Here is a 15,456-nt window from a genome sequence, read left to right on the forward strand (position 1 = left end):
GATTTCAAAGTAGCCTGGGATTAGCTAGAAAATGTAGCCCAGCTTGGACGTGGCCATCTTACATGTGAGCTGGAGTGAGCCTAAGAAACCCAGGGATCTAGGTCTGGTTCAGGCCACAAGGGCTACTCTGGCCCTGGGAGGCCACCAGTGCTGAAGTAGGTGGATTAGGCCAGGCGGGCCTTGGAGTCCGCCAGTTCGTGTAGCCTGCTAAGTTCATGATGCCATACTTCATCATGTGGATCATAGTGACCTACTGCTTTCTTTATTGAAAAAGCTTATTCAGGCTGGGTGTGGTGGCTCATGCCTGTAATCCCAACACTTTGGGAGGCCGAGGCAGACGGATCACCTGAGGTCAGGAGTTCGAGACCAGCCTGGCCAACATGGCGAAACCCTGTCTCTACTAAAGATACAAAAATTAGCTGGGCATGATGGCGGGCATGCCCGCCAGCTACTCGGGATGCTGAGGCAGGAGAATTGCTTGAACCTGAAAGGCAGAGGTTGCAGTGAGCTGAGATCACGCCACTGTACTCTAGACTGAGTGCGACTTAAAATAATTTTTTTAAAAAAACTTATTCAATAATCTAGGGGCTGGGCACGGGGCTCATGCCTATAATCCCAACACTTCGGGAGGCCAAGGTGGGCAGATCACCTGAGGTCAAGAGTTTGAGACCAGCCCGGCCAACATGGCAAAACCCCATCTCTACTAAAAAATATAAAAATTAGCTGGGCATTGTGGCATATGCCTATAATCCCAACTACTCAGGAGGCCAAGGCAGGAGTGAACCTGGGAGGCAGAGGTTGCAGTGAGCCGACGTTGCACCACTACACTCCAGCCTGGGTGACAGAGTGGGGGACTTTGTCAAAAAAAAAAAAAAAAAACAAACAAAAAAAACAGCTTATTCAACAATCTAGGGTAGGGCAACACAGTGTGCTATGTTTTAACAAGCCCTCCAGGTGACTCTGAAACATGCTAAAGCTTGAACCACAAAAAGATGCAGCAAAAGAGTCTGAAAAGTTTGCAGAGGAATAGAAAGCCAGAATACAGGGTTCTAGAAACAGGCTGGGTGTGGTGGCTCACACCTGTAATCCCAGCACTTTGGGAGGCCAAGGCAGGAGGATTACTTGGGCACAGGAATTCAAGACCAGCCTTGGCAACACAGTGAGACCTTGTCTCTAAGATAAAAGATTATTTTTATAAAGAAGTCTGGCCAGGCATGGTGATTCATGCCTTAATCCCAGCACTTTGAGAGACCAAGACCAGTGGATCACTTGAGGTCAGGAGTTTGAGACTAGCCTGGCCAACAAGGTAAAACCATCTGCTAAAAATACCAAAATTAGCTGGGTGTGGTGGCGCTAGCTTGTAATCCTAACTACTCGGGAGACTGAGGCGGGAGGATCATGTGAACCCAGGAGGCAGAGGCTGCAGTGAGCCGACATTGTACCACTGCACTCCAGCCTGGGCAAAGTAAGGCAGTGGCCAACCCTGGCAAATGCTGTGGGTAGAGTGAGATGCCCAAGCCCATAGTAAAGTCACAATCCTCAGAATGGTAGTCATCAGTGACCCTGATAAGAACAGTGAAAAGCCAGGTTGAAATGGGGAGGCACAGTAAATCTAGGCCATGGAAAGAATTCTCCATAAAGGGAGACGTGTGGTGGTAATTACGGGGGCTGGCACGCAGTTGAGTGTGTCTGAAGCTGGTAGTACATGGGCAGATGTATAGACGGAGCTGATCCAACAGGGGTGGGGAAATGGATCCTAGAGGAAGATCTGAGAAGTTTGCAGAGGAATAGAAAGCCAGAAGACAAAATAGAAAACCAGAAGACAAGGTTCTAAACAGGCCGGGCATGGTGGCTCACACCTGTAATCCCAGCACTTTGGGAGGCCAAGGCAGGAGGATCACCTTTAGGACTATGGAATACAGGTGAGTCTGTGGACAGGAATGAGACAATAGTCTTTGAGTAGTGTTGGTGGCTTGCTCTGAGGTCTGTCTGGTCGTAGCCTGAAATGAGGCCTTTCGGTGTGGTGATTTTCTGCAGCTCCTCAGGTGCAAGAGTGAGTGAGCTTTAAAGACTTGGTGTGACCAGAATAGAGGTTTTCCAGGAAAGCAAACTAGAAAAAGGTGTGGGAGTGGACAGTGTGTATAAGAGAGGATATAGTGATGGGTTTTTGAGCTCTGAGAAGGGTCAAAGTGTGAGGATGGAGGGTGGGGATCGGTAGCAGGATCTGGGACTGAGGTTGGGGACTCACTGGGGTGGGAGCATAGGTGAGCTAAACAGATCGGAAGGCACTGTCTGCCTTGGAGGTGGCATCTAGTCTGGGTTACGATCATTGTAATGGATGTCTAAGTATAGAACTCAGGTTCATTGAAATAAGGTCGGAGATCAAAATATCTGGATGTTCTAGTCTATTGTCAGATACTGGTGACACAACAGCAGTGGAGGCAAGTAGTGCTAGAACAATCCACGAAGGATGGAGAGGATGACGTCGTCCCCAAAAGAAGGGGTGGGTAGCTGGCATTATCTGATAGCCAGCACTTCACAGGAACTCTGGGATTCTTGAGGAATAGAGAAATGGCCTGGAAGTGCCAGTGAAGAACCAAGAAGGGCACCCACCTTCCTGTAAGTCCAGCAGTACATGGCAGGTAGGAAAAAGCTAGCTCGAATCATCAGTATTTGCTCTGTGCCCTGAGGATCCAGCTCTGGAAGAATAAACCATGTTACCTGCTCTCAGAGCCTGCTATGACAGATGGACAGACAGCCAAGGACCCAACAGAGGCTGGAGGGAGCCCTTTAAGATGCCCCCAGGGTGGGTAGGGAGAGTTTGAGGTAGCTAAGGCCTCCTGGGCAGCTCTGTGAGGACTGAGGGCAGGAAGGGCCTTCCAGGCAGAGGCAGCTGTTGTGTGTACCTTGGTTGCAGGGCTTCTGGCCTCCCCCATGCTTGTTTAATGGGGACAACGAATGCCTGCCTCAGAGGGTCCTGAGGATGTGAGCCCATGAGCCTAAAACACCTACCACAGCTCCTAGCAAAGATAGCCCACAGTGAAATGTTCGCTATGCTTCACAACAAACTATCTATGAGAGGAGCCGCCAGAGGGTCAACCACAGGACAGCCAGCCAGTAGGGGATTGTGGCAAACAGACTGTGACCCTCTCGCCCTCACTGCCTGGTGGTGAATCACCCTTGGGTGGAATGGCCACAGGGAGCCCAGGTCCCCAGAACAGGAGCAGGCCCTAGGTGTGTAGCAGCTCTTGGGCTGGGTGCCGCGGGCCAGCTGATGCTATAGCAGGTCAAGAGGGTTGTGTCTGCACTGGGAAATTGCCAGGGGTTCCTGGGGGAAGACTGCCTTGTCTGGTCTTTCCCCATGAGGCCTGGCTCAGGGCTGGTGAAGCCTCTCGGTAGATGAGAAGCAGGAACTAGCACAGGAGCAGTCCCAGTGGGCCCAGTTCCCTCATAGCCAGCAGCGGGACTGAGGCTGGGCCTGTATCCAGCATCTCCAGGGCCTCCAAGGAGGGGCTGCTGCAGAACTACAGAGTCCATCGGGAGGGCTGCTGGGGCTCTAACCCAGAGCAAGAGGCCCAAGGACCCAGGGCAGCGCCTAACCAGGGGCAGCCATGGCCACAGCTGCAGCCATCTGCTGGCACGTTGGAGGAGCTGGAGATGGAGGCAGCTGGCAGTGCCGTGCAGAAAGTCTGAGAATGCTGCAGTTCCTGGATCTCTCGGGGTTCTGGTGGCCAAGGTAAATCTAGCTTAGGATTCCCTGAAACAAGTCACCCGGAATCTTAAGCAGGAACAGCCATCAGGCCTACAGCTGCCACATCGGGAACAGATAAAGAGGACAGGCCAGGAAAGGAGTTCTAGTGACCCAGGTGGGAGAAGCTTGGGTCAGGGTCATTTCTGGCCTAGAAAATGGACAGACTTGGGCTGGGCGCAGTGGCTCACGCCTGTAATCCTAGCACTTTGGGAGGCTGAGGCGGGTGGATTGCCTGAGCTCAGGAGTTGGAGACCGTCCTGGGCAATGTGGTAGAACCCCATCTCTACTAAAAATACGAAAAACTAGCCAGGCATGGTGGTATACACCTATAGTCCCAGCTACTTGGGAGGCTGAGGCACAAGAATTGCTTGAACCTGGGAGATGGAGGTTGAGGTGAGCTGAGATAGCGCCACTGTACTCTAGCCTGCTCAACAGAGCAGGACTCCACCACAAAGGGGGCCAGGCGTGGTAGCTCACGCCTGTAATCCCAGCACTTTGGGAGGCCAAGGTGGGCGGATCATGAGGGCAGGAGATCAAGACCATCCTGGCTAACACGGTGAAACCCCGTCTCTACTAAAAATACAAAAAATTAGCCAGGCGTGGTGGTGAGCGCCTGTAGTCCCAGCTACTCGGGAGGCTGAGGCAGAATGGCCAGAATCGGGGAGGCAGAGCTTGCAGTGAGCCGAGATCGCGCCACTGCACTCCAACCTGGGCGATAGAGCAAGACTCCCTCTCAAAAAACACCTTTAGAATCTAGTTAGCAAACGACAATCACCACGTGTGGTCAGCTTCCTTCTGATCTCTTCTGTGCATGGTTTTGTATTTAATGACCTAAAACTAGGAGACAGGCTTAACATGTATAATCATAAGAACACTTGGTTTCTTCAGAAACCTTGATGGAGGCATAATCCATCCAATAAGTGGTTCTCACTCACATTTCTAGCATCAGTAAGTGTCTGATTTTTTTCAGATGAGGCTGCCGAGCCCAGCCTGGGACAGTTTCTCACCTTTAGGACTTTAGGATATTATCACAAGAGTTGGATTCATGGGTCAAAATATAGAACCACCTACCTTGAGGCTTTACACCAGGCAGGAGCCTTGAAGGAAGGCGTCACCACCTGAGCTTCAACTCCTGGCGTGTAATTAGGTCTTCAAGGAACACTGGTGAATAACTGGCCGTTGCTTATGTATGAACATCTGGTTGTCTACCAAGCCCTGAATGCTAGAAACAGGGACATCCAAGCCAGTTCAGCTCCAGCCTCCTGGAACTCACAGCCTTGCCTCTGATACAAGGAATGAGCCGGTACCTTAACCATCAAATGTGGTGACCAGCACCAGGTTACTTCAGTGGCTGGTCCATCCCTTCTTTCTCTCCTAGAAGACAATTCCAGTACCTTTGAGTTGGTGCTGGGGCCCGGCCAGCACGCCTATACCTTGGCCCTCCTTGGGAGCCACTTGAAGGAGACTTTCTACGTTGAAGCTATAGCATTCCCATCCGCCGAATTCTCAGGCCTCATCTCCTACTCTGTGTCCCTGGTGGAGGAGTCTCAAGATCCGGTATGTCTCCATAATAGGTGGGTCCTTGGACTAGGATGCTCCGGTGGGGGAAAAGCCATCTCCCACAGTTGGGCAGAGCTCGAGGTTTGCTGGGGGAGAGCTGCAGAAGGCGGGGGGGGCCCAGCTGGGGGCCAGGCTGAACGGCCGGAACCCTGGGGGTAAGAGGGGAGCGAGTCAATGTGGAAGCAGGTTGCTAACAGGACCTCGTCTTGTTGCAGTCAATTCCAGAGACCCTGCTGTACAAAGACACGGTGGTGTTCCGGGTAGCCCCCTGCGTCTTCATTCCCTGTACCCAGGTGCCTCTGGAGGTTTACCTGTGCAGGTGAGAGACCCTCAGGCTGACTGTGTCAGGCCGTTCTCATAACTGGCACCCTCTTTCTTTATGCAGGGCAGGGTGGGTAAAGATGATTAGGACCTCTCACCAGGAGAGTTGAAACCCTTCTGTCTAAGCTGTCTGGACCTGCCCCAAGACAGTCTAATACATGCCTGAATATTCCCAAAGCTGGGCATGGAACAGTGAATGAGACAGTCCCCCCATTATGTGAGGGCCAAACGGCATGGTTTTAAACAGTACCAAGTGCTGTAAAGCAGGGTGAAGGATGGAGAGGTCAGGACAAGAACCTGTCCCAGGGATGATGAGGCTGCTGTGGAGCCAGAGAACAGGTGTGAGCCCAGGAAGGGGCGGTGTAGGGATGGGTGAAAGGAGCAGAGCCCTGTGGGCCCTGGATGTTAGGGTGAGGTATCTGGGGCCATACCTACTCTAAATGCAGTGGTGAAAGCTTTCTGTCACCTGGATGCCTGCAGGAAGATGGTACTGCTCACCCACTGCCACGTAGGGGCCCTGGTTCCTTTCAGTCTTGTTATGCTTTCCCCTAGGGTGGCTGCCTCCTCTATGGGAGGCTGGGTGCGCACATCCTAGGTCCAGGCCCGGGCCCCAGGAGGGAGAAAGAGCCAAGATTTGGGCGCTGCAACCTATTGTGGCTGCTAGTGGTCTGGAAGTCTCCTGAACCACTTCTCACATGCCAAAAGCCTGAACACACATGGGGCCACGTCCGGCTTCAGGGAATCTGGGAACAGTCTCTAGCTATGTAGCCACATGGCTAGGGAGAAAAGGAGAAAGGATCCTGAAGGCAGAACCAGTGGGAAGCCAAGAGTTCTGTCTGCATGATCACTCTGGCCACATGGAAAGTCAGGTACAAATAAAAGGTGGGAGACCCGTCTAGACACAGCATGGCTCAAGCCAGGGTGGCAGGAGCAGCCGTTAGAGTTGGGATTGGTTAGAGTGGGATTGACACCCCTGCCCCACTCGCTCCACACCAGTTGCCTCCAGATTACTACCACGTTACCCTTTATTGCAAATTCCTTAGGGTGAAGGCTGTCTTTTTTGTTTTTTTAAGGTAGGAGGCAAAGGATAATGCTGATGGAATGCTCTAGCAGGGATGGGAAACACTAATAGGAAAAGGTGGCCAGCGTGGTGGCTCACACCTATAACCCCAGCACTTTGGGAGGCCGAGGCAGGAGGATCACCTGAGAGTCGGAAGTTCGAGACCAGCCTGGCCAACATGGCGAAACCCCATCTCCACTAAAAATACAAAAATTAGCCAGATGTGGTAGTGCATGCCTGTAATCCCAGCTACTCAGTGAAGCTGAGGTAGGAGAATCGCTTGCACCCAGGAGACAGGTTGCAGTGAGCTGAAATAGCCCCACTGCACTGCAGCCTGGGAAACGAGCAAAACGGTCTCAAAAACAAAAACTAAAATTGCTAGGTGTGGTGGCTCATGCCTGTAATCCCAGCACTTTGGGAGGCTGAGGAGGGCGGATCACCTGAGGTCAGGAGTTCAAGACCAGCCTGGCCAACATGATAAAACCCTGCCTCTACTAAAAATACAAAAAACAGCCGGGCATGGTGGTGCACCCCAGTAATCCCAGCTGCTCAGGAGGCTGAGGCAGGAGAATCTCTTGAACCCAGAAGGCAGAGGGTGGAGAGAGCCAAGATCATACCACTGTACTCCAGCCTGGGTGACAGATAAGATTCCATCTCAAAAAAAAAAAAGTCTTCTACCCCTCTTGCAGTTTCAGTGGGTGTAGAAGCCAGACAGCTCTTCCAGGGGAGGGCTGCTGGGGAGGTGGTCCTCAGAGGAATACCAGGCTTCAGGATGAGAAGGTAAAATCTTAGAAGGTCTGATGGGATTCTGCTGATGGCAGATACAAAAGACATAAAGCAGAGAGATGCGGTATTTCGAGTATTTGAAAACAGGGTTTTCTCACTCACAGGAGGCATCTGCTTGTTCTTCAAGGAAAGCCAAGTCTTCCATACAGTGTGGTATTCAGGCACGGTTTGACCCGGTATAGCTGCATATGACCTGCAAGACTGGGCCGACACACCCTTCCCCCAATAAGCCTCAGACTGTTCTAGACCTTGTCAGGCTGGTAGCACCCTGTGGCTTTGCATAGACCCAAGAAATAGGTTCTTTGGAGCAGTAGCATAGACACTATGAATGTGCTATGCCAGTAGTTACATTGCTGTATTCTATTAGTAGCGACATGAGCTTTGGACCTGAAGCCGGACTACAGTCCCAATTTCAATATTTCCCAATACTAGGGCCTTGCTGACCTCCAACTTTTGAGGACCTGTTTATTCCATTTGTTTAAGATAATTTATTATTATAATTTTTTTTTTTTTTTTCCTGAGACGGAGTCTCGCTCTGTCACCCAGGCTGGAGTGCAGTGGCGCTATCTCGGCTCACTGCAAGCTCCGCCTCCTGGGTTCCCACCATTCTCCTGTCTCAGCCTCCTGAGTAGCTGGGATTACAGGTACGTGCCACCATGCCCAGCTAATTTCTGTATTTCTAGTAAAGATGGGGTTTCACCATATTGGCCAGGCTGGTCTCAAACTCCCAATCTCAGGTGATCCTCCCGCCTCAGCCTCCCAAAGTGCTGGGATTACAGGTGTGAGCCACCGTGCCCGGCCAGATGAGTGGTCTTAACATCAGCCTCACACACTGCTGTTTCCCTTCAAGGAAGGGATGGCCACTGTAGATCTGTGAGCCTGATGCTGCGCATAATGGCTTGAAGATCCCAGGGCTCAAGACCCACCCCATGCCACACATACAAAAATGACAACCAGGCATGGTGGCAGGCATATAGTCCCAGCTACTGTGGGGGGCTGAGGCAGGAGACTCACTTGAACCCAGGAGGCAGAGGTTGCAGTGAGTCAGATCATGCCACTGCACTCCAGCCTGGGTGACAGAACGAGACTGTCTCAAAAAAGGAAGGGTACTTGCAGAATGTGACCGAGGGATATAAACAGAGCAGGCCTTGGCTACCAGGGAAGGGGCCGCCACTGACACTTCCCAACCTGGCTCTGCCATGGGCAAAGCTGAATAGCATTGGACAAGATGGGCTCTGAGCCTCTGGCTTGTGCTGAAGTCAGGGTTGGTTGCTCTGTCGACCTCACGGGCAGGGATGTAACCTCTCCTGGTGAGAAGGATGTGGTGTTCCTCTCTTGGCACAAGGAGGTCATAACCAGTAAGGGAGCCTCGAAAGCCTTCCCAGAACTGGCTTCTCTCCCATGACAGGGAGCTGCAGCTGCAGGGTTTTGTGGACACAGTGACGGAGCTGAGTGAGAAGAGCAACAGCCAGGTGGCATCTGTCTATGAGGACCCTAACCGCCTGGGCAGGTGGCTCCAGGTAACACCCCACCTGGGAACTTACCTGTGGGGGAGGGGTGGGGAGACTCAGCACATGCCACCTAAGAGGAACTTCACAGGCTTCTGGTTAACCTTAAAGACCGAAGCCTTAGGCTGGGCGTGGTGGCTCATGCCTGTAATCCCAGCACTTTGGGAGGCCGAGGCGGGCTGACCACAAGGTCAGGAGATGGAGACCATCCTGGGGTAACACAGTGAAACCCCATCTCTAGTAAAAATACAAAACATTAGCTGGGCGAGGTGGCAGGTGTCTGTAGTCCCAGCTACTCAGGAGGCTGGGGCGGAGCCTGCAGTGAGCTGAGATCGCGCCACTGCATTCCAGCCTGGGTGAAAGAGTGAGACTCCGTCTCAAAAAAAAAAAAACAAAAAACAAATGAAGCCTTGGTAGAGGCGGCCGTGTTTTTAGGACTTCGGTGGAGGCTCAGATGAGGATTTGCCTGAGTCATGGCCACTAAGGAATAGAGTTTAGAGTCCAAACTCCTTCCCATTCCAGAATGGACATATGTTCAAGACCACAGAACCCTAACCCCCAGGCCCCGGAAGGCTCTGATGCCTTTGGCTAAGTCTGTAGGAGCTGGGCCACTGCCCTGGGGTCCCGCCTAACTCTGGCACAGCACCAAGTCTAGAGCCCCGGTCAGCCTTCGGTTCTAGAGCTCGGTCCTCTGCAGATGAGTGATCATCACGTGCTAGGCACACCATCCTGAGCACCAGAGATAAATTGGAACATATGCTGTCCCACGTTAGCAAGGATAGAACTTTTAAGTGCTATGAAAGTTAGAGAATGAGATGATACAGTGAGTCATTAGACCAAATGAGGCAGTTTAATAATAGTCGGGAAAATCTGCAAATGAAACTTAAGGAAACATAGGAGCTGGCCATGCAGAGATTTGGGACAGGGGTGGCTAGGATTAAAAGGAGTCCCTGGCTGGGTGCAGTGGCTCATGCCTATAATCCCAACACATTGGGAGGCTGATAACTTGAGGTCAGGAGTTTTAAAACAGCCTGGAAAATATGGCAAAATACCATCTCTACTAAAAAATACAAAAATCAGCTGGGTGTGGTGGCGTGTGCCTGTAGTCCCACCTACTTGGGTCACTGAGGCAGGAGAATCGCTTGAACCCAGGAGGCGGAGGTTGCAGTGCGCCCAGATCACGCCACTGCACTCCAGTCTGGATGACAGAGCGAGACTGTCTAAAAAAAAAAAAAAAAAAAAAAAAAAATGTGGGGGTGTGCTTGGAGGTCTTGAAGAGGGCTGATGCAGCCAGATCACAGTGAACAAATGTGAGAGGCAGGGCTACCTCCTGGTTAAGTTACCTTTTAAGCTAAAGGCAAACAAGAGACACTCAAAGCATGAATCGGGAATGAAAGGTTATAGTTCAGGTTTTCAAAAGACCCCTCTGGCTAAGATGTAGGGAACAGATCTTAAGAGTAGGTAAGAATAGAAGCGAAACTGGAAGGCGTTGCAGTGGCATAGGGTGGAGACACGGTGGCTTCCTGAGTGGCACCAGCGCAGAACTGACTCAGAATGTAAGCCAGTAAGGCTTGTTAATGGATTCTTTACAAAAGAAGAAAGGAAGAATCTGGATGCTCAAGTCTTTGTCGCCCAGGCTGGAGTGCAGTGGCACGATCTCAGCTCCACTGCAGCCTCTACCTCCTCCTGAGTAGCTGGGATTACAGGCATGAGCCACCATGCCTGGCTAACTTTTTGGGTTTTTTTTTTTTTTTTTTTTAAGTAGATGGTTTCACCATGTTGCCCAGGCTGGTCTTGAATTCCTAGGCTCAGGTGATCCACCCACCTTGGCCTCCCAAAGTGCTGGGATTCCAGGCGTGAGCCACCACACCTGGCCATGGATGCTCAAGTCTTAAAACCTGAAGAGGAGGAGAGAGAAGGATCAGAGAGCCTTCGAGAAAGGGTGATATCTGAGCTGGGTGTTGAGGGTTGAGCAGGAGTTGGCAGGAAGGAAGGGGGTTCTTACTGTAACTTTTCCCTAAATGGGGTCCAAGGAGATGTGTGATTGGCAAACAATCTGTTTTCCTCTCCATTCCAGGATGAGATGGCCTTCTGCTACACCCAGGCTCCCCACAAGACAACATCTTTGATCCTCGACACGCCTCAGGCCGCCGATCTTGATGAGTTCCCCATGAAGTACTCACTGGTGTGCAACTCGCTTTGGCTAATCTGAGCTCAGTCCAATCTCTCAGGCCTGGGGCCTGCCTAGAAATGATGGGGCACCAAGTGGGGAGAGGGCCCAGGTGGCCTCTGGGGGGAGGGGATGTGGAAGTCTACCTGAGAGCCTGGATTTAGGGATAAGACTGGGGCCTAAAGCCATCCCCTACTAACACCCCTTCCCCGGCTGGGTCTCTCCCCAGAGCCCTGGTATTGGCTATATGATCCAGGACACTGAGGACCATAAAGTGGCCAGCATGGATTCCATTGGGAACCTGATGGTGTCCCCACCTGTCAAGGTCCAAGGGAGAGAGTACCCCCTGGGCAGAGTCCTCATTGGCAGCAGCTTTTACCCCAGGTGAGCCGCCAGGCCAGACGCCTCCAAATGAAAGGAAGGGAACCATGGTCGTTCCCCTGGCCCTGCCTGCTTCCCATAGCACCTCAGCAGGGTCACGCACTGTGGACCATTTCTTAAACTGAAGACATTTGAGCTTTGGATTCACGTGGGAGACTAAAGATGAGAATAAACCGTTTATTCTTTGATTCCAGGGTTTAAACTGAAACAAGTGAAATTTGGTCCACCAGGATGTCATTTCCAAGAGATACGTGGTTGGATTTCTTGGTGGCCATAAATCCAAAATGATGCTTATGTCTGGGCTTGTCTGTCTCGAAACACTAGGCTCTGTTCTGAGTGGGGTCAGAGTAAGGGATTTGTAACCAACCCATCCGCTATGGACCGGCCTCTTTCACACAACGGTCAGAGAGGCCAGCTCCCTGGAGGCAGCATGATACCAAGTGGCGGGTGACCAGCCTGGGCCACACTGGCTCAAGAGCTGTTCTTTCCATCTTCCTTCTAGTGCAGAGGGCCGGGCCATGAGTAAGACCCTCCGAGACTTCCTCTATGCCCAGCAGGTCCAAGCACCGGTGGAGCTCTACTCAGATTGGCTAATGACTGGCCACGTGGATGAGTTCATGTGCTTCATACCCACAGATGACAAGAATGAGGGCAAAAAGGTCTGTATTGGGGTCTGGAGAAGGGACATCTGACCATGTCCCCATGCCTTCTGTTGGGGAATCTTGGAAGATTCTGGAGAGAAAGCTGGCTTTTTCTTGTTTTTTTTTGTTTGTTTTGTTTTTTGAGAGTCTTGCTGTGTCACCCAGGCTGGAGTGCAGTGGCATGATCTCTGCTCACTGCAACCACTGCCTCCCGGACTCAAGCAATTCTCTTGCCTCAGCCTCCTGAGTAGCTGGGATTACAGGCACATGCCACCACACCTGGCTAACTTTTGCACTTTTAGTAGAGATGGAATTTCACTACGTTGGCTAGGCTGGTCTCGAACTTCTGACCTCAGATGATCTGCCTGCCTCTGCCTCCAAAGTGCTGGGATTACATATATGAGCCACGATGTCCAGCTGAGAAAGCTGGCTTCTGACCCAAGTTCTGTTTCCCAGGGCTTCCAGCTGCTCCTGGCCAGCCCCAGTGCCTGCTATAAACTGTTCCGAGAGAAACAGAAGGAAGGCTATGGCGATGCTCTTCTGTTTGACGAGCTTAGAGCAGATCAGCTCCTGTCTAATGGTAAGGGAACTCCCTTTGCATAGAACAGAACTGGGGTCCTCCTTTTCTCGGGGGCCCTTTCTACATAGCCATTCTGTCACACTTGGCATAAAGGATGCCAGGGAAGCACAAAAGCTGTTGGAATTGCCGTATTAGAATATCTTATTTCTGGGCTGCTCTAGTGGTACTACAACACAAGTAGACCAGATGTTTTGGGATGGCCTAGAGGCTGTTACGATGTATTTGAAGGGGACTCACTTAGCACATAGGTGGCCCCAAGTAGGGGGAAAATGGGTGTTAACAATGCTAGTGCCTGGATTTATTCAGGGCATGTTGGATTAAGTATCTAGGGACTGGGACTTTGTGGGTCTCCTGGTTACATTAAGGAAACACAGGTGGACAAGCAGAGGTGGTGTGGCTGGTGCCATTGCACTTCTGATCTAAAGGCTGTGGGAGTGGGCTGGGCGTGGTGGCTCACACCTGTAACCCCAGCACTTTGGGAGGCCGAGGTGGGCAGATCATCTGAGGCCAGAAGTTCGAGACCAGCCTGGCCAACATGACGAAAGCCCATCTCTACTAAAGATATGAAAATTAGCTGGGCAAGGTGGTGCATGCCTGTAATCTCAGCTACTCGGGAGGCAGAGGAATCGCTTTAACCTGGGAGGTGGAGGTTGCAGTGAGCTGAGATCATGCCATTGTACTCCAGCCTGGGCCACAGAGCAAGACTCCATCTCAAAAAATAATAAAAGCTGTTATAACCCAGAAAGGGGCTGTGGGGGTATTAGGTTCTTCTAGACCCTCAATACCCAAAGTGTTATCTGAGGGCCAGCACACCTGGGAGCTTGTTAGAAATGTAGAATTTCCACCCTGCTCCAGACCTCCTGGATACTCAGCCTTTGGGGTGGGGCCCGGGAACTCCTGGTCACAGAAGCACCATGGAAGGTGACATCTGCTGAGCATGAACCACATCACAAAGACTGTCACCTCAGAGCTGGCAAATGAATTGGGCATCCCTGTCCCAAAGATCAGGCAATTGAAGAACAAGGGTAATGTAACCTGGAGAGGGTCACAGGCAGAGAAGGTGCCAGGTTGTATTGGCAATCAGGGGAGTAGGGGCTGAAGTCATCCTGACAAGCTCTAGGCTGTGTCCCTCAGCCTGGCACAGGCTATTCCCCCTCATGCTGGGGACAGAGTGGCCAGTGGCAGTAAGTCCTGCCTGGGAGTTCTGATGTAGACCCTGGTCAGTCCCCAGAAGGAAGAGATTGGTCTTGAGGGTGTGATCCCTGGAGACAGGCCAGTCCTCTCGCCATGGTCACTGGCCCAGGAATGCACCCAGGTGGCTGGGCCTGGCCTGAGTGTGCCCAGCTCTGGGCAGTGCTGCCACTCCCTGACCAGCAGGCCTGCTGCCCACTTCTTCCTACAGGAAGGGAAGCCAAAACCATCGACCAACTTCTGGCTGATGAAAGCCTGAAGAAGCAGAATGAATACGTGGAGGTAGGACCAGCTTGAAGGGGGCCATCCCCAAGAAAGGGCTGGTGCCGCAGGTTCTGCGGGAAGGTTTCCACCCACCCCTCCTGAGGGGTGAAGGGTTGGGAGGGCAGGTGCCCACCACCCTTTCTTCCAGGTCTTGATACAGGACCAGGTCTGGGGCTAGAGCTGGCCATATGCCAGTGCAGGGAGACTAGAGGAATAAGGAGTTAGGTCTCTGGAGTCAAACACAGCACGATGTACCTTTATGCTTGGAAGAGGGCTGGAAGTGGGTAACACAGCTTTCTTACGGTATCAGATGGCTGAGGACCCAGGGTGGGACAGGGGCAGGGAGGAGCGCCATGGCATGTTGGGACCGTTGACAGATGCTGCTTACAGATGCTGTCAGAGGGAGTTTACTTGCTATGACTATGCAGCTGGATCTTTTCCCCCAAGCTGGGAAAGCCCTGATTATCTAGGTTCCTAGCTGAGAACCAATGATGGCCCAAGCATTGTGCAAGATACCTCACTACAAACCCTGCAGATAGCCCTATAAAGTAAAACACCTCTCACGTATGAGGATAGTGGGGCACACAGTAAAACCGCTAGCCCAGGACAATCATTTGGGGAAATGAGTCTGAACTCCCAAGTTCATGTGTCGCTCATTATGCTACTCAAGCTGCCTAGGGTCCATTTCCCGGAAAATGACATAGCTCAGCAGCCTCCTTGAAGAAGCCAGCTCCTCACTTCTGAGAAGCTGAGTATCAGACTCAAATAGACGAGGGGCCTACTCAATGCTTTCTGGAAGAAGTGGCCTGTCACAGCAGTCGCAAGAATGGTGTTCAGGGTCACCAGCCTTCAGAGATCTTAGAAGTGACTCATTGGCTATAAGAAGCAGAGTCTCCCCAACTTCTAGAAGGAGAAGCTTAGGCCCAGAGAAGGGTAATTTCTTGGCTGAGGTTGCATGGTCAGCAAAACTGCTTCGCTCACTGGGTCCTTAACATTCCCAGGAATGTTCCCAAGGAATGTTCTATGCCCCGCACAGTGCATGGGTACCCTGTTTTGCAAGAACAGCCCTCCTGGCATAGCAGGGTGGGTGCCAGCCAGGCATGGGGCTGAGACAGCATCTCTCAGCCCCTGGCGACAGCTTAGATGTGTTGGGTATGTATCTGAAGCCTATTTCAAGGCCTAGGGAGACGCTCAGATATTGGGCTCAGCTGGTCTGGGTTGGGAAGTGCCAGATGCTGTCTAG

At 51.9% G+C, this 15,456-nt stretch overlaps 1 protein-coding gene across 1 annotated transcript in view; it reads left to right on the forward strand.

The window, feature by feature from the left end:
- PADI6 (peptidyl arginine deiminase 6) overlaps positions 1 to 15,456 on the forward strand; it is a 30,016-nt gene that overhangs the window by 11,334 nt on the left and 3,226 nt on the right. Inside the window, exons 7-14 of the mRNA XM_032759080.2 lie at positions 5,130 to 5,308; positions 5,527 to 5,630; positions 8,887 to 8,998; positions 11,064 to 11,171; positions 11,386 to 11,540; positions 12,040 to 12,196; positions 12,635 to 12,758; positions 14,161 to 14,231. Of these exons, the coding sequence (XP_032614971.1) occupies positions 5,130 to 5,308; positions 5,527 to 5,630; positions 8,887 to 8,998; positions 11,064 to 11,171; positions 11,386 to 11,540; positions 12,040 to 12,196; positions 12,635 to 12,758; positions 14,161 to 14,231 (1,010 nt within the window). The remainder of the gene's footprint in view (positions 1 to 5,129; positions 5,309 to 5,526; positions 5,631 to 8,886; positions 8,999 to 11,063; positions 11,172 to 11,385; positions 11,541 to 12,039; positions 12,197 to 12,634; positions 12,759 to 14,160; positions 14,232 to 15,456) is intronic.

This window comes from Hylobates moloch, unplaced genomic scaffold (genome assembly GCF_009828535.3).
Source record: "Hylobates moloch isolate HMO894 unplaced genomic scaffold, HMol_V3 SCAFFOLD_9, whole genome shotgun sequence".
In the NCBI taxonomy this organism is placed as follows: domain Eukaryota; kingdom Metazoa; phylum Chordata; class Mammalia; order Primates; family Hylobatidae; genus Hylobates; species Hylobates moloch.